Genomic DNA, 26,053 nt, shown 5'->3' with positions numbered 1-26,053 from the left:
CGTATATACAAAACACACTCAACTTTCTTTCTTTCTTTTTTTAAAGTGAATACCAAATGCGAGCTGCAAATATTCAAGCACTTTTTGACCAGATTTAGGACAATTAAATCCTATATTGGTTACAAGAATATATAGCAGCCCAAGCTGATCATAATAAAAACGGAAAGGAAGAAGAAGAAGAAAGGTAAACCAGAATGATACAATCCTATATAAAAACACATCAAAATAGAAACTGATGGCTTTTACGTGCTGCAAGAAAATGCAATCATTGACACAGCTATCTATGTATACTAAATGAATCCGTAGATAGAACAAGTCAATTTATCCAAAGCCCAAAACTTATGCCTTGCGTGCCTACCCTACCTTTTTAAACCCTACTAACACTTGGTTAGCCACAATCAAAACCACAGAAATCAACACCTGAGAATAGGTGGGTGTGGGGGGAAGATTTTGGGAGAATATTTGTGGCTAGAGAGTAGATCTTGACCTTTGGTTAGATACTGAAAAGGAGGATCCTTCCCCCTACTTTATGAACAAAAAAAATTCTTTAATGCTGTGCAAATACAATCCTCATCTAAATAATTACAAGTACTGCAGAAATGTCTCCGCCAAAACACTGTACAAATGCCAATTTAGCTGCAAAGAATAAAAAAAAAAAGAAAGAAAGAAAGAAAGAAAAAAAAATCCTCTATTACAGCTGTTCATGCATTCTTTATAAGAAGCGTTTATCCGTCCTATTGGCAATCCTGGATTATATCATTGCTAGGGTGTCCCTTGATAGATGATATATTAAAATTGTTGAGAATCACAAAAGAATAGAGTGAAGGTATAAAAATGTGGATCACGGGGATGGTCCTGTTGGATTGTGAGCTTCAATATCGACATGCCGAATACCCGGAACGAGCTCCTGGATCTCCTTTTCTAGCCTATCCACTTCACTTCCTAAAGCTGTAACAACTTCCTCACCTGTGATGAGAACCAAAGTTATTAGCATCTTGTAATTACAACTTAAACAAGTATGTATATTCCTCATTACAATGCATACCATAATTTGACATGATCTTGAGCAGTGCATTTTCATCCTTGTCCTTTGCCGCGTCACGAAACTGTCCCATCAAGTCCAAGTCAGCTATGCATGGTAACACATGCAGAGACAAAAAAGAGGGGGAGAAGGAAGAGGAAGGGAAGGGGGGGTGTTGCTTGCCCCAAAAGGTAGGCAGATAATTTCCACCATTAATCAACAAAAAATTACTTGGGTCAAGGAGCATCTGTTAATAGACAATATTCCTCATGACTAATCACTTGCAAATATGTCCAATAATGTTTATGTCACAAGTTATGATGAAATCAAACTGATTCCAACAATGTTTACCCTCCATGATTAGACATGAAACTGAAACTGCAGCCAGGAACCTAATTAAGTGTACTAATAATCTCAATGCATGAATAATGATGATGAAGAGTGGTAATAATCATAGCATGCATTCCAATTCAAACCTGAAGAAGTTAGCTTGAATAATATGATTTGGCAAGATCAACTTATATCCACATTCGATTCATGCAAACATAAAGAAGATAGTCTAGGAATTACTATGGCAATGAATTTTACGGTAGCTTCTATCATACTTACAAACCCATTCAATGGAACTACAGATAAAGAAAAGTCAACAGATGATGAACAATCCCAGGTTAAGATGATTACCAGTCCAGCCCACTCTTCACGTCCAGTCCTACTTAGATAATTTTGCACTACCCTCACTCCATTGAAATCTGTCACATACCAGCAAGCCACCATCAAATTACATTGTTATCCCAATAATAATACCGTTACACCAGTTGAGAGATTCAAAATAAGTGGCCAGACAGATGGTAGGGCAAGAAAGAATGGATTGATTCAAAATTTCAAAAGAAAGAGCAGACCGAGATTAACTGCAATTCATGTGCTAGTCTATTGAAGTCCAGAAATAATTATGATACAAATATATTTATCCTATTTCATTTATTTCTTATCCAAAAAAGGTGAAGCACAATAGAAATGGATTTTTTTTTGGGCTATATAATAAGAGGAAAGAGAGTAGATGAAGCCAATTATGTGAAAGGCCCAAGCCCACCCCCAAACTCTAGCATAAGCAATGGGGGTGGGCTTGGGTTTAAACTTTTTTTTTATCAACTCGTCATCCAAGTCCATCATCTGACGTGGTGCACTGGGCAAGGGTTTAAACTTTTTCTTCTTGGAAAATGACTTATTTAGTCTCTAGGGTTTGCAGTTGTACCAAACCGATCCGTAAGGTATCAAAAATATCTCTTTTTTTTTGGCCAGTAATTTTTTGTTCCCAATGAAGAGTTGGGGAGGAAAGGAAGGGAAGAGAAGATTCGAACTAATGACATCAATTTCATGAGGCATGGTACTTAGCCGATTAAGCTACTCCATGGGGAAAAAGTATCAAAAATATCTTAAAGATCCTTACAATAAGTTATCTATTCAAAATGATTTGTGTCGTCAACTATTTGATAGAGAATAACGCTACACTTACTCCCACTTCTTTACACAATTTTTTCACCCATAAGTGACTTTTAAAACCACTATTGAATATGAGATGAATCTTTATTGGATTTTAATCCAATGGTAGTTTTAAAAGCTACCTATGGGTGTGAAAAAATTGTGTAAAGAAGTGGAAGTGTAGCATTACAGAAACCGTTAGATGCACACGTGGATCTACGTTACAACCAATTGTTAATTGACATGTGGGATGGATTGGCTACGGACTCAATCTATTATAAAATTACATTTTTAACCCTAAATTTAAAAACAAAAAATAAAAAATTTTAAAGGGCCAGACTGCCCCTCATCTTTTGTGGTCAGTAAGGCAACAACTGTGGCCGTGGGCACTTCTCCAATGGTCGTGGTCAAGGATCATACTTTCCTCCTCTTCCTCTCGGTCTGTCTGTCAGCTGTGTGGGAAAATTGGCCATGTTGCTATCTGGTGTCTGTCAGCTGTGTGGGAAAATTGGCCATGTTGCTATCTGGTGCTACTACCGTTTTGATCAAAACTATCAAGATGAATCTCATGCCCAACCTTAGGCTCTTTACTCATCTCCCAGCCTGTCCACTAATGAGAATTGGTATCCTGACACTAGAGCCACACGCCATCTCACCAATGAGATGTCCAATCTCAACTTGGCTGCAGAAGAGTACTCTGGAACAAAGCACATCCGTGTAGGCAATGGGTTAGGTTTATCTATATCCCATATTGGTTCTGCAACTATTGCTCTTTCATGTCGTTAATACCTTCTTAGACAATTACTCAATGTTCCTGATATCTGTAAAACCCTGCTCTCCGTAAGCAAAGTTGCCTGGGATAATAGTGATTTCTTTGAGTTTCACTCATCTTTTTTTTTTTGTGATTAAGGACTATCAATCCGGGACTCCACTCCATTGCGGTCCACTTAACAATAGCCTTTACGAACTGCATCCTTCCACCTCTTCTCCACAAATAAGTCAAGCCCTTGTTGGTGAACGAACTATAGCTCATCATTGGCACAGGCGCCTTGGTCATCCAACTTTTCGCACCGTGCAGCATGTCCTCTCTAAGTTCAACCTTCTAGTCTACCCAAATAAAGAATGTGTCCCTTGTTTTGCATGTCAACTTGACAAAGGACACCAACTACCTTTTTCTTCTTAACTTCTAAAAGCTTGTAATGCTTTAGATTTAGTTTACTCATGTTTGGCGTCCTTCTCCTGTTATGTCTATTCATGGCAATAAATATTTGTCAATTGTATTGAATGCCTCTCAATGTGAGGGTTTCTCATATTATATAGAAATTGTCTAACTAATTACAAGCTGTATCTCAACGATTACAACAATCTAAGAGAACAAATAAGGCAACTAAAATCTACCTATTAATTACAAGATACTATAGCTATAATACAAAAATATGCCATAACTAGAGAGACTAATTATGGCTATATATATATATATCGTATCTGACTGACATCCCCCCTCAAATTGATGTTGGTCGATCAAGAAGCATCAATTTGCCTACAAGGAACTGACAACACTGTCGGGTCATGGCCTTCGTGAATACGTCAGCTATCTGGAGATCAGTGAAAACATGAGGAAAAGATATAACACGAGTGTCCAAGGCTTCCCGAATAGAATGACAGTCTAACTCAATATGCTTCGTACGTTCACGGTAAACAGGATTAGCAGCTATTTGAATGGCACTAGTATTATCAGCATGAAGAGGAGAATCAGATTGAGAAAAACCAAGCTCAACTAGAAGCCCACGAAGCCAGACAATCTCAGAACAAGCAGCAGACATTGCCTGATATTCGGATTCAGTAGATGATTTAGAAATGCGAGCTTGTTTCTTAGTCTTCCAAGAAATCAAAGAATCACCAAGAAACATGCACCAACCTGTGACAAACCGCCGAGTATCAGGACATCCGGCCCAATCTGCATCACTATAAGCAACAAGGCGAAGAGGAGAGCTGGTTGGAAAGAACAACCCACAGCCAGATGACCCCCGAAGATAGCAAATGATACGGCGAACCGCAGCTAAATGAAGATGGCGTGGAGTTTGCATAAACTCGCTAACTTGCAGGATAGCGAAGGAAATATCAGGCCGAGTAATAGTCAAATAGTTCAAGTTGCCTACCAACTGTCGGAACACCATCGGATCAGAAAGAAGATCACCCTCCTCACTTCGATATTTCACATTAACCTCCATAGGGGTATCCACCGAAGAAGAATCCTGAAGACCAGCTAGACTAATCAAGTCCTGGGTATATTTATGTTGATTTAAGAATATACCTGAAGAATCGCTGTGCACCTCCAACCCCAAAAAATACGTAAGCGGACCAAGGTCATTCATGTAAAAAGAAGCCTGAAGATTCTGCTTGAGATGACCAATCAAACTGGAGTCAGTGCCAGTAATGACAATATCATCCACATACACAGGTAAAAGAACGAGACCAGTCGGAGTCTTGCAAAGGAACAAAGAGGAGTCATATTGGCTTTGGACAAAGGAGAAGCGAAGCAGCGTAGACCTGAATTTTTCAAACCATGCTCGGGGAGCCTGTTTTAAGCCATAGAGAGACCGCTTTAACTTACACACAGCGGCAGATGGAGAAGAAAACAAACCCGGAGGAGGAGTCATATAAATATCCTCTTTGAGATCACCATGAAGAAAAGCATTTTTGACGTCCATCTAGTGAAGTGGCCAGCCTTGGGAGGCGGCAATAGAAATACCCGTACGCACTGTGGTCATCTTCGCTACCGATGCAAATGTCTCCTCATAGTCCACCCCATATTCTTGCTTGTTCCCAAGAGCAACTAATCGTGCCTTATACCGATCCAGAGTCCCATTACGGCAAAGCTTAATCGAGTAAACTCATTTACAACCGATGGCTTTAACATTAGAGGGGCAAGGAACCACGTCCCATGTATGATTGTCCTGGAGAGCCCAAAGTTCCTCATCCATCGCTTTCCACCAACATTCATATTTAACAGCCTCGGAAAAGCATGTAGGGATGGAAATAGAAGACAAAGTAGCATTAAAAGAAGTGTGGGAAGAACCATACCGATCAGGAGGGCGTGGTACTCGGGCAGATCGTCAAGGACTAGACTCGGGAACTGTCTCAGATGGAAGGTCAATCTGAGGAGAAGTTGTCGGAATAGTTTCAGATGAAGGGTCAGTCTCAGGAAGGGGCAAAGTCGGTAGACGTCGAGTATACACAATTCCAGGTTTGAACCGTTCAGGCAGAGGAGGCAATTCATCAAAACAAGGTAGAATACTAATCTCGGTAATGACGCAACGTGTAGAAAAGAAACATTGATTCTCAAAGAAATCAACATTACGAGATATACAAAATTTGTTAGAACAAGGATCATAGCAAACATAACCTTTGTGAGACATACTATAACCCATAAACGCACATTTAACAAACTGAGCAGAAAGTTTGTGACGTTCATAAGGAGGTAAACGAACAAAACAATCACATCCAAAATTATGCAAATTAAGATAGCTAGGATGTTGATGATGCAATCGATAATAAGGAGAATCAAAATTCAAGACCTGAGAGGGCAGTCTATTAATTAAGTAAACTGCAGTAGATAATGCCTCAACCTAGAATTTAGGAGGAACAAAGGACTCAAGCAATAAGGTGTGAACAATGTCCAAGGGATGTCGGTTCTTTCGTTCCGCCACCCCATTTTGCTGAGGAGTATAAGGACACGAGCGCTGAGAGATAATTCCTTTGTGGTGTAAGAAATCATGAAACTCGTGAGACATGTATTCTCCACCAGAATCAGACCTCAAAATCTTAATACCTGTAGAAAATTGGTTCACAATATATGCTACAAAGGTCTGAAAAACAGACAGGACCTCAAATTTGGCCCGAAGAAAATAGACCCACGTATACCGACTGAAATCATCTATGAATGTCATAAAATATTTATATCGAGCATGAGAAATTACAGGAGAAATGCCCCATACACCACTATGCACAATATCAAAGCATTTTGCAGCACAACTACCATGAGAAGAAAACGAAAGAGTCTTACTCTTACCAAGTTTGCATATAGAATAGTCAAATGACAAATTTTTAGAAACACGTTCTTTATTGCCTAACAAACCAGAATTTAACATAAGAGACAGAATAACAGAGTTCGGATGACCCAAACGTTTGTGTCATACTTCGTTCGGAGTGTTAATTGTCATACAAGCCAAAGATAAACAACTAGGAATTGAAAAGTGTAGTGGAAATAGTCTGCCAACTTTAGGCCCCTTTGCGAGTATCTTCCTCGACACTTGATTCTACACAAGACAACCATCACGAGAGAAATGGACATCATAGTTTTTTTCAACTAACTGGCCAACTGAAATAAGACTATTAGAAAGTCCAGGAGATACATAAACATCTTTGAATGAAGAATTGGTATCTCCTATTTCATTAATAGCTAAATGACTCCCATTAGTTACTTGAATATGGGATGAACCATGATATGGATGAACATTGCAAAGAGTATCAGACGATCTGGTCATACGATTAGATTCAGTAGAATCAATAAGCCAAGATTTAGACAAACTAGTACCATTACCTTGGAGCCCTAAGGTGGAAAGGGCTGACATAATCATCTGCTGGACCATTTCAGGAGTAAGAACAGCTGATCTAGCCGCAGAAGAAGAAGCTGAGGACATTACTAGAGCAGAAGAGGTGTTCACTGCAGCCTGATAGGCGGTAGCTTGACGATTCTGAGGTTGAGTAGGACATTCTCTAATAAAGTGGCCCGGTTTCTTACAATAGTTGCAAGATTTCTTTGCACAGTTGGCGGCAATATGACCATACTCCTTGCAGCTAAAACACTGGACCTTGTGCATATCCTTACCCTTCCCTTTCCCATAGGCTGCATAGGCTACTGGATTCGGGTTGGAATCTTGCTGGAACGTAGCCTGTGTGAAAAGACGCTGCTCCTCGCGAAGTAATTCTCTAAAACAAACACCTAAAGATGGAGAAGGATCCTGGTTCATTAAATTTGAGCGAGTAACCTCAAATTTAGGGCGCAATTTCATTAACCAAAATTGAATATCAAACTATAGAAATGCAGAACGCTATCCAATTCCTCCATTTTTCCCCAAACCCACTTCGTTGCAATACGAATAGCAAAAACTCCCAATTCACATGATCATACGCCTTTTCTAAGTCCAATTTACATAACAAACCGGATATTCTAGATCTAAGCCTGCTATAAATGCATTCATTGGCTTATCAAAATCGAATCTAGAATCTGTCTCCCCTTAATATACACATTTGACTTCGATATTATCTTCAATAACACATTTTTCAACCGATTTACTAGCACTTTAGAAATCAATTTGTACACAATTCCCACCAAACTAATAGGTCGATAGTCCTTTAACTCCTCTGCCCCTGCTTTTTTTGGAATAAGTGCGATGAATGTGGCATGTAGACTTTTTTGAAACCTCCCCTTGCTGTGGAAATCTTTGAAAACAGCCATTATATCTTCTTTAATCACTTCCCAACATGTTTGCACAAAACCCAATGAAAAGCCATCAGGCCCGGTGATTTGTCTCCTTGTAGCTCCTTAACTACCTCTATCACCTCATTTTCTTCGAAGTCCCTTTCTAACCACAAAACCTCCTCACTTCCAATAGACTGAAAGGATAAACCATCCAGTGTCGGCCTCCTACTATAGCTTTCAGTAAACAATTGGGTATAGAATTGAACAATGTGTGCCTTGATGTCAGTGGCCTCCAAAGATAAAGAACCGTTGATAATTAAAGACTCGATGACATTGTTTCTTTTGTTTGAGTTTGCCACCCTATGAAAAAATTTGGTATTCTTATCCCCCTCCCTTAACCATAGAGCTCGAGATATCTGCCACTAGCTTATCTCCTCACACAACAACAATCTCTCTAACTCCAAAAATAACTCATCTTTGCTACTCATTTCCTCCTCGTTCAACCATCAGGCTTCCCCACTGATATCAAGCTCCCTGATATCATCCAGTAACATCATCTTCCTTTTCACGACATGCCCAAAAACCTCATTATTCCATTGTCACAGATCAACTTTCAAAGCTTTTAGTTTGCATGCTAGCACATAGCTGGAACTCCCATTAAATTGATAGGATTGCCACCAGATTTTCACCTGATCCACAAACCCCTCAGATTTGAACCACATATTCTCAAACTTGAAGTATCCTCCTCTTCTTTTCCTTTCTCCATCATCAAGTAAGATAGGAGAGTGATCCGACAAGAGACAAGGGAGTCTTCATTGAACCACATCAGGAAACTTCTCTTCCCATTCAGGAGATAATAAAAATCTGTCAATTCTAGACCAGCTATTGTTATTTGACCAAGTGTATTGCCCACCAACCAAAGGGATGTCCATCAGGCCTTGATCAAAAATGAAACTAGAGAATTTTGCCATAGGCGTGGCATATCGCGTAGCACTTACCCTTTCACTCGGATATCTAATGGCATTAAAGTCTCCACCAATGCACCAAGGCACTTCCCACCAACTCATGATGCCGACAAATTCATCCCACAATAGTTGCCTATCATTATCATTATTAGGACCATACACACCTGCGAATGCCCATTCAAAGTTATCACTGACACTTTGAAAAAAACACGCAATGATAAAACGCCCCACACAAACCTCCAACTTTTCCACCACCCTTCTATCCCACATAAGCAAAATATCTCCGGAAGCTCCTTGTGACCCTAAATAACACCAATCCATATGAGAGCAACCCCACAAGCTCCTTGCTATCTCCCTAGGAACATGCTACAATTTAGTTTCTTGTAAGCACACAATATCCACTTTCCACTCCCCTATAAGGCCCTTAATCTTCATTCGTTTTTCCTCCAAATTCAGCCCCCTTACAATCCAAGATAAAATTTTTGGCTTCATTAAACAACTGTTGAGCCCCACCCTTTTCCATTGACCATGGTTGTAGTCCCTTTCTTGCCATCATAATTAATAGAACATGACAAATGTTGCAACTCTCGTTTACCTTTGAAGTTTGTTGGTGTAGGTTCCACTACTATGCCAGCCACCGGAGGACTTGTTTTGTTCGTTCGATCAGCTTCAATTGCTCTAAACAACGCCATCATTTCTTCCTTGTGCCCTTCAAGTGACAACCCAACTACATGGCAAAAACCTTTCACTCTTTTCACAACCCATTCACAAGCCTCTTTCTTATTCACCTCATCAACCTCCAACATGTTCCCGATTTGTACCATCAGAGGCTCACAATCCACCACTTTCATCACAAAAATGTATCAATTCCATGCCAGTGAGCTTCTTGTCTTTAGGAACAGAGTTACCAGTGACAGAATTTGTGTTGTGATCACACACATCTTCAGTTTGCTGACCATCCACACAGCAGCTCCCCCATTTAAATCCATTGCATCAGCATATTTATTGTTTTCCCCTTCGACAAACAGCACTGACCGGTTTAAGACAATTGGCTCACTGTCCATTGGAGTCCACCAACGCCTTGACGGAACCAGTGTTGCCTCTGTTCGCTTTAGCCCCTTACCCAAACAAATGCTCTCCTATGCAGCCTCCTTCGCAGCTTGCTTAATCTGGTCTTTGTCCTCCTCTGTTACTGTTCTGCCCAAGCTTGGAATCTCCTTCACCTCCAAGCTACCGACATCCACCGCACTGATCCATTGAGCTCCCTCATTCATCTCCCTTGTCTACCCAATAATCTGGTCGGCCTTGTCTGAACCCGCAAGGGTGACTAGGTGACTGGCCGGCTTTGAGAGAAAATGCCCACTGCTTCTGACCACAACCACAACTAGCAGCGGTGGCTCCCCCTCGCCACCCTTCAGAGATTGCCCACAGGCCAAATCAGCCTTGTCTGCCTCATCTGGTTGAGTGGGGCAACTTAGTGGCCCTGTCTGCCTTATCGGTGACATCTTCTGACTATCGGCCGGGTCAACGTTGCAAGATAGGTCACTACTCTTTCGAGAATGCCCACTAGCCATATCGGCCTTGTCTGCCTTGATTGGTTGAGCGAAGTAGCTTTGCGACCCTGTCATTCTTATCAGCAATAGCTTCTTTCCACTGGCTGGAGAGGTGTTGCCGAACATGGCTAACGTGTTGCTTGCTAGGACTTTAGTGGTTTTCAAACGCCAACGTGGCTTCGACTTCAGTGGTTTCCTTCGAAAATAAGTCTTCTTGACCATAGGTTTGGGCTGATCTTCATTCTACCTGTTGGTCTTTCATTTTGTTGTTCTCTAGGCCCATTTCCTGTCCTGCCCAAGAAGATATCCCGCCCACTTCAATCTTCTCAGACAGCTGTTTATTTCCTCCTTAAATCCAATCAGCATATTTTGAATTGCCATAATATTACCTTCCATTATAGCTGCGAAAATATCTTCCCATTATTTCCAATGTCCATGAGCGCGATTCCAGTCAGCTTGTCTTCAGCACTTTCCTAAATGGGCGTCTCCTTGCCCATCCCAACACCATGGTTACCGGCATGCTGAGCGCCGCCCAGTAAATTTTGTGTTTGCGTGATGGCCAGTGCTGGAATCCTCTGCTTAGCCTCCATCCCCTTACACATCACCACATCTGCGTAAGAGACCTTTCCATGGATTCCTTGCGCCCCTTTTACTACGTTCCCACATGTGTCTCTACCGGAGCCTTACCCGCTTGCGTTCCTTCTTATCGTTGTTTTTCATAATGCTGTTTCAGCCATAGTAATTGCAAACGACATTCCTTCCGGCCCATTCCTTCATCTCCCTCCAGTATGATAACAAAGCTTCTCCTTCCACCCTCGCCATATTCTGATTGCTCCATGAAATTCCCATAGTTATTACTTCGCCTCTATAACACGTATACGGTGTTACCGAACCGGAAGGTCCTCCATTTCTCCTTTGTCTTCTCGTTAGGTGACATTAAGTCCCATGACATTAAGAACTAGAACGCTGTCGGCCATGCCATGATCACCGACCGAGAAACACGTTTACTTTTTTCCGCCAAACGAACACCCCCTCGCACTTCTGACCTGAATTCAAAGGACTTTTTTCTAAGTTAAAAAAACCCTATGTACCACATTTTCCTTATCGAACGACTAATACCTGCCACTAGATGGGCAAGGGAACCACTCTTGTAATAAAGTATACCACACATCGGAGTAAGGTTCCTTGAAGAGTGGCTTTCTTCGCTTGGTCGGTTGCTTTAGGGAGGATTCTCACTATGCATGTTGAAGTGAGAAATGGCTCTCTAGTGATGTCATCTCTAGTCGTCACCGGAAGCAAGTTGTAACCGGAAGTAGTTGTGTTTGTTCTTCTGTTTTAGGCACTAGTATTAACGATGGGTTACTTCGGTTTTTTCTACGTGGATTCTAAATCGCTTGACATTTGTTCTGATGTGAACGGAGGCATTCAAATAGCTGAACGAAGTAAAGGGGTCTCAAGATCAGTGATCATGGCGTGGCCGACCGTGTTTTGGCTAGTGAATGCATGGGATTTTCTGACCACAGGAGAAACAGTGCATGAGAATTGGAGGACGTTTCGCTTCGGCAGCTTTGCATATGCGGTGCAGAGAAGAAACAATTCTTATGGAAATTTTTTGAAGTTGTCTGAATATGGAGGTAAAGGGCGAAGAAGTTTTGTGATTATCACCGAGGGTAGTGACGAAAAGGCTGGGTGGTATGCATGGTTCAATTACGCTGTTAGAAAACGTATTTCAAATAGCAATGCCCAGTCATTCTACCGGTTGGACGGCAGCCAGAGAAGCTACTGGTAGGGCAGCAGGGGGAGGTGCCAATGGGGAAGGTACTGCTGGGTTCACAGGGGGCACAGAACCGGGAATCATATGCAGAGGTGGTGATGGGGAAGAGAACCAACGAAGTGGGTAAGATTCCAGCCATTGTTATGGAGGAAAATTCTTCTCACGTGGCCGGAGAACTCACCACCGGTAATCAGGCTGCCGGCGAACAAGAGACAAGGCTTATTCTAGAAAGTGCGAAGGACAAGGCGTCATTGTTTACTCTTGGTGATCGTGCCATACCAAATATAGTTCCCCACCATAACAAATATAGAGATGCAGTCTGCTCACGCTTGGGAAGAAAATATTCAGCCGTTGAAAGAGATACTAATATCCTTAAAGAGGGAGATGGACAGCTGTATGCACAAAATTGAGATGGGCTGGAGAACTTGGGGGGAAAGCATGCAGATGGACTTTGTTACAAACGAAAAGGTGGGCTCAGAGATACCTGATACCTGTGTATAATAAGGAGGATGGGCTAAATCAAATTCAGCCCAAACTGGACCAAGTGGAAAATAGAGCCCAATCCATACATCGGTTCGAGCAAACTTATCGCAGTAGGAGTGCACCCAAGAGACTGTTCCGCTGGCGTGTAAAAAAAGTTGGCCGGGAAAATCAATTGACACTAGAGAAGTTGCTGTAGAGCAGCCAGAGCAGACCGCCAGAACTAAAACAATGAGCCATACCGAGCCGCCCAGACAATATTTGCAGAGAGGAGGATCGGCGATGGTCTTTTGCAGCTCTTAGCGAAGGAACAACTAATGCCGGAGAAGCTGTCGGAGAGCAGCCAGAGCAGGCTGCAGGAACTGAAACTTGGCTTAAATGGGCCAGACCAAGTCGCCCAGACAATTTGTGCAAAGAGGAGGACTGGCGATGGTCTTCTGCAAACAGTAGCGGAGGACAAGGTGAGCTCGATGGCGCTGGATAGCTGTCGGCGGTGAGTACGAGGAGCCAACGTCAATGTCGGCAGGTCCCATAACCAGCCCAGATGATTTAGACAAAGCCAACCAGGACATTGGGCAAACGGAAGATCACAAGAATGGAAACCTATGGATTGTCGAGGTCGCCAATGGTAGCCCGGAGATGGAGGAAAAGTCAGGCTTGGGAAAAACAGTGACAGAATTGGTCGATGAGCAGTTGGGCAAGAAATTGCGAGGAAGGCTACATAGGGGAGCGGTGCACTGAACTGGACACTAACGGACATTGGGATAGGGGTTGTTTTGTGCTGCAACCTGGAAGTGAGAACAAGGGGGAAAACCTGACAGGGGTAGCTCCGGAGCCTACAAAGTGTTGGACCCCAATGGACAGCGAGCCAATTGTTTTAGCACGGTCAATATTTTTGCTGAAGGGGAAAACATCCAACAAGATGATGAAATAGATGCAAACAGGGGGAACTTCTATGTGACTAATAAGCAAACAGACCCAAGAACACATTTCGTAAAAAGTAATTTGTCCAACCTCCCTACGTATTTCTTGTCTTTATTTCCTATTCCTGTGAGTATGGTGAATAGATTGGAGAAGCTACAAAGAGATTTCCTGTGGGGTGGTCTAAATGAGGAGACTAAGTTCCATTTAGTGAAATGGGCTCAAATTTGCTCTCACATGCAAAATGGTGGTTTAGGAATTCGAAACTTGTGCACTTTCAATCTCGCTTAATTGGGTAAATGGTTATGGCGATATGCAACGGAAAGGGAAGCGTATTGGAGGTTGGTTATAGAAGTCAAGCATGGGTGCATGAACGGTGGATGGTGTACCAAGGTGGTGGAGGGCCCTTATGGAGTTGGGGTGTGGAAACATATTCGAAGAGGGTTTCTCGAGATTTATTAGCTTTGGAGTAGGAGATGGCTCCCACATTAAATTTTGGCACGATATTTGGTGCGGGGATCAATCCGTAAAGGAAGCTTTTCCTGCATTCTTCCGAATTGCGAGTAATAAGGAGGCATGGGTTAGGGTTCATATGCAGCTAGCCAATGGTGTTATATAGTGGAATGTTCCTTTTTCACGGGCGGTCCAGGATTGGGAGGTAGAGGTTGATGGCCTTTTTTGGAAAGTTATATGCTTTCCATAATCACATGGGGGTGTCGGATTGCATGCGGTGGACTCCTAAACGACATATCTTTGAGGTCAAGTCTTTTTTACGTATGCTTTCATCTTCGGGGACAGATGTGGCTTCCTCTTTCCCGTGGAGGAGTATATGGAAAGTTAAAGTTCCATTGAGAATTAGTTTCTTTGTGTGGATGGCGACTCTTGAAAAAATTTTGACCTTAAATAATTTGCATAAAAGAGGTATCATTGTGGTGGGATGGTGTTGTATGTGCAAACATAGTGGCGAGTCTATAAACCATCTTTCTCCTTCACTATGAAGTGGCCCGAGCTTTATGGAGTATGGTTTTCTCTTTTTTTTTGCTGTTACATGGGTCATGCCTGGAGGAGTCGTAGAATTGTTAGCCTGTTGGCGCGGTCAGCGAGGCAATATTTCAGCTAAGGAGGTATGACGAATTGCACCACTGTGCATAATGTGGATTATTTGGAGAGCGGAATGGAAGATGTTTTGAAGATCAAGAAAGGTCAATGGAAGAGCTCAAAAAGTTGTTTATTCAAACTATGTTCCATTGGGCCGACACTTTTAGTGTGCCTCAATTTTCCACTATCTCAATTTTTATCTTTATGTTCCTCTTTCTGCTTTTAGTGGGGACTTTCTTTGTATACTTCCTATGTACTAGAGTTATGTCACTCTGTGCTTTTCAATGAATCACTTATTTATCAAAAAAACATAAAAAAAAATAAAGTATACCACAAAAGAGTTACTGGTCCATTATATTGGTTTTCCGATATATATATATATATATATATATATATAGTTGAATAGTGAGAAGAAGGTGATATGCTTTGCCTCTCATTTTACAAACCCTAGAATTAATGGAAATCAACCAAGTAACCAACACACTATGCTCCTTAACTATGATATTCAATTATATATACATGTCACCATGTCCACAAAGTATTGATTTTTTTTGATAAGTTGTCCACAACCTATTGATTACATCACCAATGTGATGATATCAACAAACATCAACCTTTTAACACGCCAGACACCTCAACAATATGAATATTGGAAACATTGGTGAAGATAACAAAATGCAGGAGGAGATGGACGAGGTAAGAGGCTTAGCCCAGGAGGAGAAGGTTCGAAAGGCGGATATGGTGAAAGATTTGGAGAACACCTTGTTGTGTGAAGAAATTCATTGGCGCCAAAAATCGAGAGCTTTGTGGCTCAAGGAGGGGGACCGCAATACTCGTTTCTTTCACAAGATGGCTAACTCTCATCGCAGGTTTAATCGTGTGGAAGTGCTTCGTATTAATGGCGTCCTATCCGATGATCCAGCTGAGGTAAAAGGTCACATTGTGAAGTATTATCAAAGCTTATACTCGGAACAAGTACGTGGCGGCCTAGAATGGACAACCAGCCTTTTTTGCCCATTAATGAGGAGGATAATAGGTGGTTAGAAAGAGATTTTGAGGAAAAGGAAGTTTGGGAGGGGGTTAAAGGCATGGATGGTGATAAGGCTCCGGGTCCGGATGGCTTCTCCATGGCTTTTTTTCAAGCCTGTTGGGGTGTTGATAAACATGATGTTATGGCGGTTTTTGCCGAATTCCATCGTAGAAAACAGTTGGTGAAGAGCTTGAATGCAACTTTTATTTCCTTGATTCCAAAAAAGGCGGATGCGGTGGAGATGGACTTTCAGCCCATTAGCTTGGTGGGAGGGGTGTACAAAATTGTATCTACGGTTCTTGCCAACAGGCTGAGAACTGTGTTGGGTAAGATCATATCCTACTCTCAAAATGCTTTTATTGGGGGTCACCAAATCCTAGATTCGGTTCTTATTGCAAATGAATGTGTGGATAGTCGCATGAAGTCAAGGGTGCCAGGTGTTCTTTGTAAATTAGACTTGGAGAAGGCCTACGACCATGTGAATTGGGACTTTGTGTTGTATTTGCTGCATAGGTGTGGTTTTGGTGAGAGGTGGAGGGCGTGAATAGAGTGGTGTATTACGTCAGTAAGATTTTCCATTCTTGTGAATGGTTCTCCGGAAGGCTTCTTCAACAGCTCGAGGGGAATTCGGCAAGGGGACCCTCTTTTTCCGTTACTTTTTGTGCTTGTCGGTGTACTTTGGGGTGTCTTTACGCTTTCAATAAAACTGGCTTTTACTTATCAAAAAAAAAAAAAAAACCTTTTTGTGCTTGTTATGGAGGCATTGAGTAAGATGGTGAATGCGACGGTTGAGCAAGGCTTTTTGACTGGATTCTCGGTGGGAAATAGGGTATTATCGGAGTTAGTGGTCTCTCACTCTTTATTTGCTGATGACACCTTGATTTTTGTGAAGCTTCTATCGAGCAAATCCGGTATGTGCGTCTCATTTTCTTATGTTTTGAAGTTGTTTCGGGTTTGAGAGTGAATCTTGGAAAGTCTAAAATTGTGGCTATTGGTGAGGTGGAGAACATAGGGGTTTTAGCTAATATCCTTGGGTGTAGCGTTGCCGATTTGCCTATGAAGTATTTGGGTCTCCCTCTTGGGGTGGCGTATAAGGATACGGTTATGTGGAATGATGTGATCGAAAAAATGGAGTGTCAAATGGCAGGTTAGAAGAGAATGTATCTCTCTAAAGGAGGTCGTTTAACTCTCATTAAGAGTACACTCTCTAATCTTCCGACTTACCTTTTGTCTCTGTTTCCGATTCCTATGAGTGTAGCTAAAAGACTTGAGAAAGTTCAAAGAGATTTCTTATGGGGAGGGATGGGAGACGAGCCTAAGCTACATCTTGTAAACTGGAATCAAGTCTGTCGTCCCCTTGGGTACGGTGGACTTGACATTCGTAAGTTGCATCAGTTTAATTAAGCTCTCCTGGGTAAATGGCTTTGGAGATATGCGAATGAGAGTGAGGCTCTGTGGTATAAGGTTATCAAAGCTAAATATGAAGACCAGAATGGTGGGTGGTGCACAAAGGAGGTTTCGGGTTCCCACGGTGTGGGCTTATGGAAGCACATTCGTCAAGGTTGGAATTTTTTGGCCAAAGGTATTTGTTTTGAGGTGGGGGTGGGTTCGAAAGTTCGTTTTTGGCATGATATTTGGTGCGGGGACTCCTCTTTGAAGCATGCTTTCCCGTCCTTGTTTAGCATCGCCAGACATAAAGAAGCTTGGATGAAGGATAACTTTATTTGGAGGAATGGGGTTGTCCAGTGGAATGTCATTTTTGTGCGACTCGTACAGGATTGGGAGATGGATTTGATTTCTTCTTTCTTAGATCGGTTGTACTCTTGCAAGATATCCACAGGTTCTGTAGATCGTATTCGATGGTCATCGTCTAAGAAAGGCAAGTTCGAGGTTAAGTCTCTCTTCAAGGCCTTGTCCAAATTTGACAATGAGGTGTTTCCTTGGAAGAGCATTTGGCGTACTAAGGTGCCTTTGCAAGTGGCTTTTTTCGGGTGGACCGCGGCCTTAGGCAAAATTTTGGCTCACAACACCCTGCGGAAGAGGAACCTAGTGGTAGTGGAGTGGTGTTGTATGTGCAAGAAGAATGGAGAGTCAGTCGATCATCTTCTTCTCCATTGTGGGATCGCAAGTGTTCTTTGGCATACTATTTTTGATCAGTTTGGGTTGCATTGGGTCATGCCTTGAGGTGAGGGGCTTGTTCGATTGCTGGTGGTCGGGAGGCCGTTCTCGAAGCGCAGTAGTGTGGAAGATGATCCCTCTGTGTCTTATGTGGTGTATTTGGAATGAAATGAATGCTAGATGCTTTGAGAACTCCACTAGGACTATAGAAGAATTGACTCATTTTTTCTTCTTTACTTTGTATTCCTGGACGGCCGCTTGGCTAGCTCCTATAGGGATTAGTTTCTCTGATTTCCTTTCTCATTTTTCTCCCTCTTAGGCGCTCTCTTTTATACTTCCCGTGTATTTGGGTTCCGCCCCTCTGCGCTTTTTATGTCATAATTACTTATCCAAAAAAAAAATAACAAAATGCAGATTAAAGAGCAAAACGTTAAAACTTAGGAAGGGATAGGATATGGCAGGATAGTCACCTATTTCAGCCTTAAATCTAAAGAATCCAGGCCCAATAACCTCACTTTTGCAATCATATAGAGCATCTACAACCTACAAGAAAAACTTCATTTTTCAAACCCATGAAACACAAACATAACCAAGTGATTTAAGTAAAATCATTAGTAAAGAGATACCGGGTCGTTTCTCAGGAAATGCAAAACCTTCTCCATGTCATGGTCTTCCATCGCTCTACCGATTAAAGCATGTCGATTCCTCTGGATGAGGAAGATAGCCACCTGCAAGGTAAGCTCAGTTCAATTACACTAACGTTTAAACCAATTACATAATTGTGACACTTTTTTTTTTTTAATATAAGTAATCGAGATCATAAAAAACGTAATGCACCCCAGGTACACAGGAAGTATACATGAAAAAACATTCAACTAAAAGTAGAAAAGAGAGCAAGGAAATCATGATAACTAATCACTAAAGGAAAAATAAAAGCTGGTGTCCAAGTAAACAAAGTATAAAAAATAACGACTTGAGCTCCTTCAAAGTCCTCTCACTGTCCTCGAAAGGCATAAAGGCACCATCTCTCAATTAGGTGTTGTCATCATGGTTGACAATTGTTGTATGTGTAAAAGGAACGGGGAGTCCGTTAACCATATTCTTCTCCATTGTGAGGTTGTCATTGCCTTATGGGATGTATTCTTCAGTCGATTTGGGTTGTATTGGAGTGGGTGTTGTTCTAATGAGCCTCTTGGGGCATATGGGGCGAGTCTATGAAAGAATATAATAGGAGGAGTTGGGGGAAGTTTTCTAGCCATACCAGATTTGAGGTGGGAACTAGCTCCAAGGTTAGTGTCCGGCATTATATGTGGTGTAGGGATATGGCTCTTAAGGTTGTGTTCTAAATTGTTTTCACTCTCTTCTATGGTGAATCGTTCTTGCTTTCTATCCAAGAACTAAATTTATGCATTTGTGAGTGAAACCAAGCATTTGACTTCCACTGCTTAATTAAATTTTGGCACGAGATCAAGGTAATTTTTTTTTTCTTTTACTTCACAAACAAGAAAGGGCCCTTTTGGGGTGGGGGTTGGGGGAGGAGGCTCAAACATTGGCCTTAAATTTTACACCCAATATCAACAAATTAACATATCTATAGCACTAACACTTGTATATATTAGCACCAACTTGGAACATAGTGGACAGCAGCAATTACACGCAAAGATTAGGCACGGTGGGGTGTGGATAAAACTTGTTGGATGCCTTCGAAGAGAAAGAATTTTGAGGTGAAGTCTTACTATCAGGTAAGGGTTAATTCGGCACTGAAGGATGGTCCTTGGAAGAGTAAAGCTCCTTCGAGAGTGGTTTTTTTTGTGTGGAGGGCGGTGCTGGGGAATATTTTAACATTGGACAATTTACGTAAGAAGAACATTATAGTGACTGAGTGATGTTATATGTGCAAGCATAGTGGTGAATCAATTGACCATTTATTATTGCATTGTGAGGTTGCTATGGAGGTATGGAACATGGTTTTTTAGATGTTTGGTGTTACGTGGGTGATGCCGGGTAGGATGAAGGCATTTTTGGGAAGTTGGAGAGGTCAAATGGGTAATCATACAATTATGCACATTTGGAGAATGGCTCCTCTGTGTGTAATGTGGATCTTATAGAGAGAAAGAAATGCACAGATTTTTGAAGACCGTCAACTTGGACTCATAGAGTTGAAGAAAACGGTGCTCCAAACGCTGTTCTCATGGAGTGCAACGTGACATTCGTCGCAAGCTTCAACGCTTGTGGAATTCTTAAACTTATGTGCTTCATTTTCAGCTTAAAAGCTTTTGTATACATGGGTTTTATTGTATACTTCTTGTGTACATGGGTACGCTTCTTATATTGATATTACCTATCAAGAAAGGGTAGAGCTTGAACAACCTTTCAACTAGAGGCTACATGTACCCAAAACCAATTCAAGCTAGTAGGTAAACAAAAATACCTAGGGCTTGAGGACAATAAGAAGTTATCCTCAAAAACATTATGCATAAATTTTGATGAGAAAGATACATCACATACCATTCCAAGTAGATTTCCAACAACTATTGAACCTATAGGGTCATAAATTGCATTCCCTGTGCTATTCACTGCAACCAACGATGCTCCAGCAATGACAAGACCAGTAACTGCAGCACCATCCTGCACATTTGAAATCATTAAGGAACATAATATAGTTTGAGCAATATATGTTATACAATACTTATTAAGAATAATATGATAGGTAGACTAATCACTGCAAATCATTTCTATTTTTTTAAACAATAGTTGCACCAAGGACAACATGTGCATATCAGCATAGACAGCTGAAGGATAACAAGAAGGTTGAAAACATGTTTGTGTGTGTGAGAGAGAAATGGGGTTTGAATAAAAATGTGATTCATATCTGTGTTGCGGGAACCTAAAGAAAAGCAAAGACATGCATGGGAGAAACATGATAGCAAATTCAAAATTCAACTAACTTGTTCCATTAAATGTACAATATACCATTTTTTACAATATATATAAGTTGCATAGCCTTGAAATTCGTTTGAACGACTATATGAAATATAAACATCCCGGTCTATAAATCAATGAAGATAAGTGGCTTTAGAGTGTTGAAGCCATGCCTCAGAAAAGGGACTAAAAATTATTTCTTCAAGCACTGCATTGAACAACTCACCTATTAAGCTAACACGAGGTGTATGAGCCCTCCTCAACTATGCCTCATGCATGATAACTTACGCAAAGCCCCAAAGCCAAGGTCACTTAAAAAAAAAAAAATCCCCCCTCCCCCCTTCTTAGACTTCTATTCCTTTTGGCTGCGAAGGGAAGGGAGAAGGTAATTAGAAAACAACAGAGATAATGACCAGACAAAGAGAAAATGAGAGCAAAAGCTGCTTTAAACCAAGGACAGACCAAAGATACCCAAAACAAATATTTCTTATCATAGGCTGTTAAATATGCAGCAGTTATGCAAACAGCTCAAGCTCAGCTGTAGTCATATGAAACATAAATGCTTTATATATATATAAAAGTAATAAACCAATCTCATTAAAAGCATAAGGCGCCCCTAAGTATACTGGAAGTACTAAGGTCACACCTCTTATTGTAACTTCCACAATTGGCTCAAAAGAATAACCTTAAGGCCATGATGGGATTGTGAGAGCTTGGACAGTGGAATCTAAGGAGTTTGCAATGAATGTGAAGGATGGAGATACGGAGTTGTAGCTACAATAGCATTGCAGAGGCAAGTTGCGATCGATATGATTGGACTGGAAAGAAGCGGAATGGCTAATGAAGATATTTGATGAGCTGATGGCCGTGGAGGACTCAAGGGTCTTTAGGGATGAGTCCATTCAGAGTTTTCCACGTGTGTTAGTCCAAAAATGCTTCAATAGGCACAGGAGTTTCCTGGTTTTAGAGGAGTATGATGGCAGAGTTAGCGAGGGAGAGTTTTCGTGCCTGAAGGAAGGAATAGGATGGGCTGGGACCGGTTCTAGTCAGAGATTCGGATCACTGTTGATTATGTCCAGCCATTCGTTGGGGATGCAAGAAAGGTAACGATAGGGAAATAAAGATGGAGCTTTTCAGAGGTTTTGTTGTCTACAACGAAACAAGGAGAGGAACCGTTTGGGTCTTTCGCAGAACCGATTGCGAGTTCCCAAATGGCTATTGGGTGGCTCTGTTGAGAATGGTAAAACGTTGGGGCCAAGCTCCTCTGTAGATTGCCGTGTCAAGGTAGTTGAAGCTGGTCCAGAGGTTCAGAAGTCTGTTCCGACGATAGGTACGGTGGAGAGGACTACTCTGGACAGTGGTGTTACGTTCGAGGCAGTGCAGAAGAGATTTTCAAGTTCCGAGGAGAAAGTTTCTGAAGCGGACATTTCTGGAGTGTGCTGTCCCTGTTGCGTGTCTACGGGAGGGAAGGAAAAGCTGAAGAAATCTCTGTTGAAGTTATAGGAGGAGATTAGGATTTGCCTCGAAGGGATCAACTCAATCTCTCGCTCCCCTTGTAGCTGTGGGGCTAGATCATTTGTGTCTACAAGAAACAGCATCATGGAGAACTCTAATGTGGCCCAATCCAAGATTATGCCTATTAGTCAGCCTAAGACCCAGCCCAAGGCCCATCCCAAGTTTTCGGCAGGCCAGAAGGATAAGGCTCCATTTGTGGGTTTTGGGCCCAGCAAGGTGCTAAAAATTTACAGCAGGAAGGCAGTGACATCAAGCACTCCTGGGCCTTTGGGTGCTTCATCTTCTTATACAGAGTCTCGCCCTCACTCGAGTTTGTCGAATCAAGCTGTGCCGGTCTCTCCCTGCGCCGCTGGCAGAGGTGCCAGTGAAGGAAGCGTTGATAGTGAAGGAGTCGAGGAAGGTGGTGTCAACAAGGGAAGGCCATCGGGGAGCTGACAAAGTTGATGGGTCTTCTCCGGCGAGCGGTTCTGTGGCACCACCTTCTTCGTCGACGTGGCTGAGCGACCCAGACCTGGGCATTTTGGGTAAGGCGCCGACAGTTCTCCCAGCATGTGCTCGTAGGGAGGTCTCAACTAGTTCTGCTCTGCCGACTCTCTGGGTCTATTGCCGGTGATCATGCGAAGTTGAAGAAGCCGGCGTGTGGGAGGGGGATGGAAAAAGGGGAGGAAGGAGGTTTAGGCCAGCTAGTTTCTGTCAAGCCGAGGCAGCCGGTGCAGTTGCCTGGAAAGGAGTGGTCCGATATTCAGGGAGAGCTTTCTCCGGAGCTTGAGAAATGGGATTCGCCGGGTACGGGACAGGAGATGATGGGGAAGGAACTGGGGGAGGGAAAAGTTTATGGGCAGAAGCCGCTCGAGATGCAGGGGGAGATTCCACTGGGTCTTAAGAAATGGGAGCTGCCAAGCTCGGTCCACACTTTGAGGTTGAATGGGGCTTTGGACAGTGTCTATGAGGAGAGTCCTTCGTCAGTATCAGACTCCTTAGCTTTGGTACCTTTTGCGGATCAAGAGCCGATTACGGTGGAGCTTGTGGGCATCTCTTGTGACGGAGAAGCTAGGAAGTTGTTGGAGGTCTTTGGGTTTATCATGGCTGATACTGAGGGCAATGGCAAGGAAGTGGGAGAGGCGGTGGAAGACCGAGTGGCCTTGGAAGCACATATGGGTAAGCAAGGTAAGCGAGAGCTCAACAACCTTAATTTTTCCGTTAATTATGAGGGGCACAGTGGAAGTTCTTTGAGGGTTAGAAATAAGGGGAGGCGTCATCGAGTTGTTCAATGAAGCCTAAGATTCTTTCCTGGAATGTGAGAGGCTTGAATGAAAGGGGCAAAAGATTGAGGGTTAGAAATCTTCTTAGAAATTGAAAGGTGGATATAGTGTGTTTTCAGGAGACAAAGGTGGATTTTATCTCTAACAATTTTGTGAGGAGTTTGTGGGGATGCCCTTATGCAGAGTGGTGTTATGTCCCGTCTAGAGGGGCTTTGGGTGGAATTCTAGTTATGTGGGATAGAAGGGTAGTCACGAAGGTTGAGGTTACTTTGGGCAGTTTTGTGGCGGCATGCTCCTTTAGAAACGTAGATGACGGTTTTGCATGGGCTTTTGGGGGGGTGTATGGTCCCAACAGAAACAACATTAGGTGTTATCTTTGGGAGGAACTGGGGGGCCTTATGAGTTGGCGGGATATGCCTTGGTGTATTGGTGGGGACTTCAATGTAACTCTCTTTCCTAGTGAAAGGTCGGGGGGAGCTTATTCCCAGTCCGCAATGAGGGAATTTGCAGATTTTATTTCGGAGCACGGTCTTATGGATCTCCCATTAGCTAGGAGGGGTCTCTACTTGGTCAAACAACCACTCTTGGTCACGGCTAGATCGATTCCTAGTTTCCCTAGATTGGGAAGTTCATTACCCGGGTGTGCAACAAAAGAGGATGCTTCGCATATGTTCGGATCATGCTCCTATTGTTCTTGATTGTAACTGCTTCTTGGGAGGTAAGAGACCCTTCAAGTTTGAGAATATGTGGCTTAAAGTGAAGGGTTTTGTGGACAAAGTTAGGAGCTGGTGGGATTCATATCATTTTCTTGGCACTCCGAGTTTTATTTTGGCAAAAAAGATGCGAGCTCTCAAGGAGGACATTAAGAGATGGAATAGCCAGGAATTTGGCAATGTGGGAGGGCACATTAAGGCTCGAATGAATGATTTAAAGGCTCTTGATAGGGTGGAGGAAGAGAGAGGGTTATCCCCTCAAGATATTGAGAGGAAGAGGTTGCTAGCCAGAGAGTTGGAGACTCTTCTCTTACAAGAGGAAATTAGTTGGAGGCAAAAATCTAGGATCCGTTGGTTGAAAGGAGATAAATGTACGAAATTTTTCCATCGGATTACTAATGCAAATAGAAGACATAATACTATTGAGACGCTGACTGTGGATGGCTCTACCACTTCAGATCAAGAGGTCATTAGTAACCATGTTACCCATTTTTACGAGTCACTTTTCACAGAGAGTCTCATTTGGAGACCGAGGTTGGATGACCTTGATTTTGATATATTAAATGTTGGTGAGGCCACTAGGTTGGAAGCTCCTTTTGAGGGAAGGGAGGTATGGGAGGTGGTGAAAGGTATGGATAGGGACAAGGCTCTAGGTTCGGATGGCTTTTCTATGGCTTTTTTCCAGGATTGCTAGCTAGGATGTGATCAAGGGCGACATTATGGCGGTCTTTGCGGAGTTCCATGATCGAAGTAAATTTGAAAAAAGTCTTAATGCCACGTTTATCTCTCTTATTCCGAAGATTCATGGAGCTACTGATATAAAGGATTTTCGTCCAATTAGCCTTGTGGGAGAGACATATAAGATTATTGCTAAGGTCTTGGCCAATAAAATGAAGAGAGTGATGAACAGGGTTATCTCTAAACCCCAGAATGCTTTTGTTAAAGACAGGCAAATCTTGGACTCAGTTCTCATCGTCAATGAATGTTTGGATAATCGAATCAGATCAGGGGAACCCGGCTTATTGTGCAAATTGGATATGGAAAAGGCCTATGATCATATGAATTGGAAGTTTCTTCTCTACTTAATGAGAAGATGTGGTTTTGGAGAGAAATGGTGTTCCCGGATTGAGCATTGCATCTCGTCTGTGAGATTCTCGGTTTTGATCAATGGATCTTCTTCCGGTTTCTTTGATAGTTCACGTGGAGTGAGGCAAGGAGATCCGCTCTCTCCCTTCCTGTTTGTTTTGGTCATGGAGGCTTTTAATAGGTTGATCAATGTCTCGATAAACAGGGGACTCATCTCTGGTTTCTCAGTGGGAGCTCGAGAGACGGATCAGGTTATCATCTCTCACCTTCTCTTTACTGATGACACTTTGGTTTTTTGTGGGGCAGATCCTACTCAAGTAAGAAATATTGGTGCTTTACTTGTTTGCTTTGAAGCTGTTTCTAGGTTAAAGGTGAACTTGGCTAAATCCGTCTTGGTCCCTGTTGGTAGTATGGACAATGCAGGCATGCTGGCTGGCATTTTGGGATATGGAATAGCTTCTATGCCGTTGAAGTATTTGGGTCTCCCGTTGGGGGCCTCGTTCAAGGTCAAGGCTATTTGGGAGGACATGTTGGAGAAATATGCTAGAAGGCTGGAGGAAACGCTTGTATTTGTCTAAGGGGGGGAGGATCACTCTCATAAAGAACACCTTATCCAATCTCCCCACCTACT

At 42.4% G+C, this 26,053-nt stretch overlaps 1 protein-coding gene across 1 annotated transcript in view; it reads right to left on the bottom strand.

The window, feature by feature from the left end:
* Nucleotides 1-682: 682 nt before the first annotated feature.
* Nucleotides 683-26,053, bottom strand: part of LOC132186800 (metal tolerance protein C4) — a 39,967-nt gene continuing 14,596 nt past the window's right edge. The window contains exons 8-13 of the mRNA XM_059600864.1: nucleotides 20,433-20,552; nucleotides 18,551-18,652; nucleotides 18,395-18,467; nucleotides 1,703-1,770; nucleotides 1,046-1,106; nucleotides 683-966 (exon numbers count right to left, since the gene is read on the bottom strand). Of these exons, the coding sequence (XP_059456847.1) occupies nucleotides 842-966; nucleotides 1,046-1,106; nucleotides 1,703-1,770; nucleotides 18,395-18,467; nucleotides 18,551-18,652; nucleotides 20,433-20,552 (549 nt within the window). The 3' untranslated portion in view covers nucleotides 683-841. The remainder of the gene's footprint in view (nucleotides 967-1,045; nucleotides 1,107-1,702; nucleotides 1,771-18,394; nucleotides 18,468-18,550; nucleotides 18,653-20,432; nucleotides 20,553-26,053) is intronic.

Source organism: Corylus avellana, chromosome ca7 (genome assembly GCF_901000735.1).
Source record: "Corylus avellana chromosome ca7, CavTom2PMs-1.0".
Classification (NCBI taxonomy): Eukaryota; Viridiplantae; Streptophyta; class Magnoliopsida; order Fagales; family Betulaceae; genus Corylus; species Corylus avellana.
The sequence above is the reverse complement of the archived record's forward strand: the minus strand, read 5'-3'. Positions and strand labels throughout refer to the sequence as shown.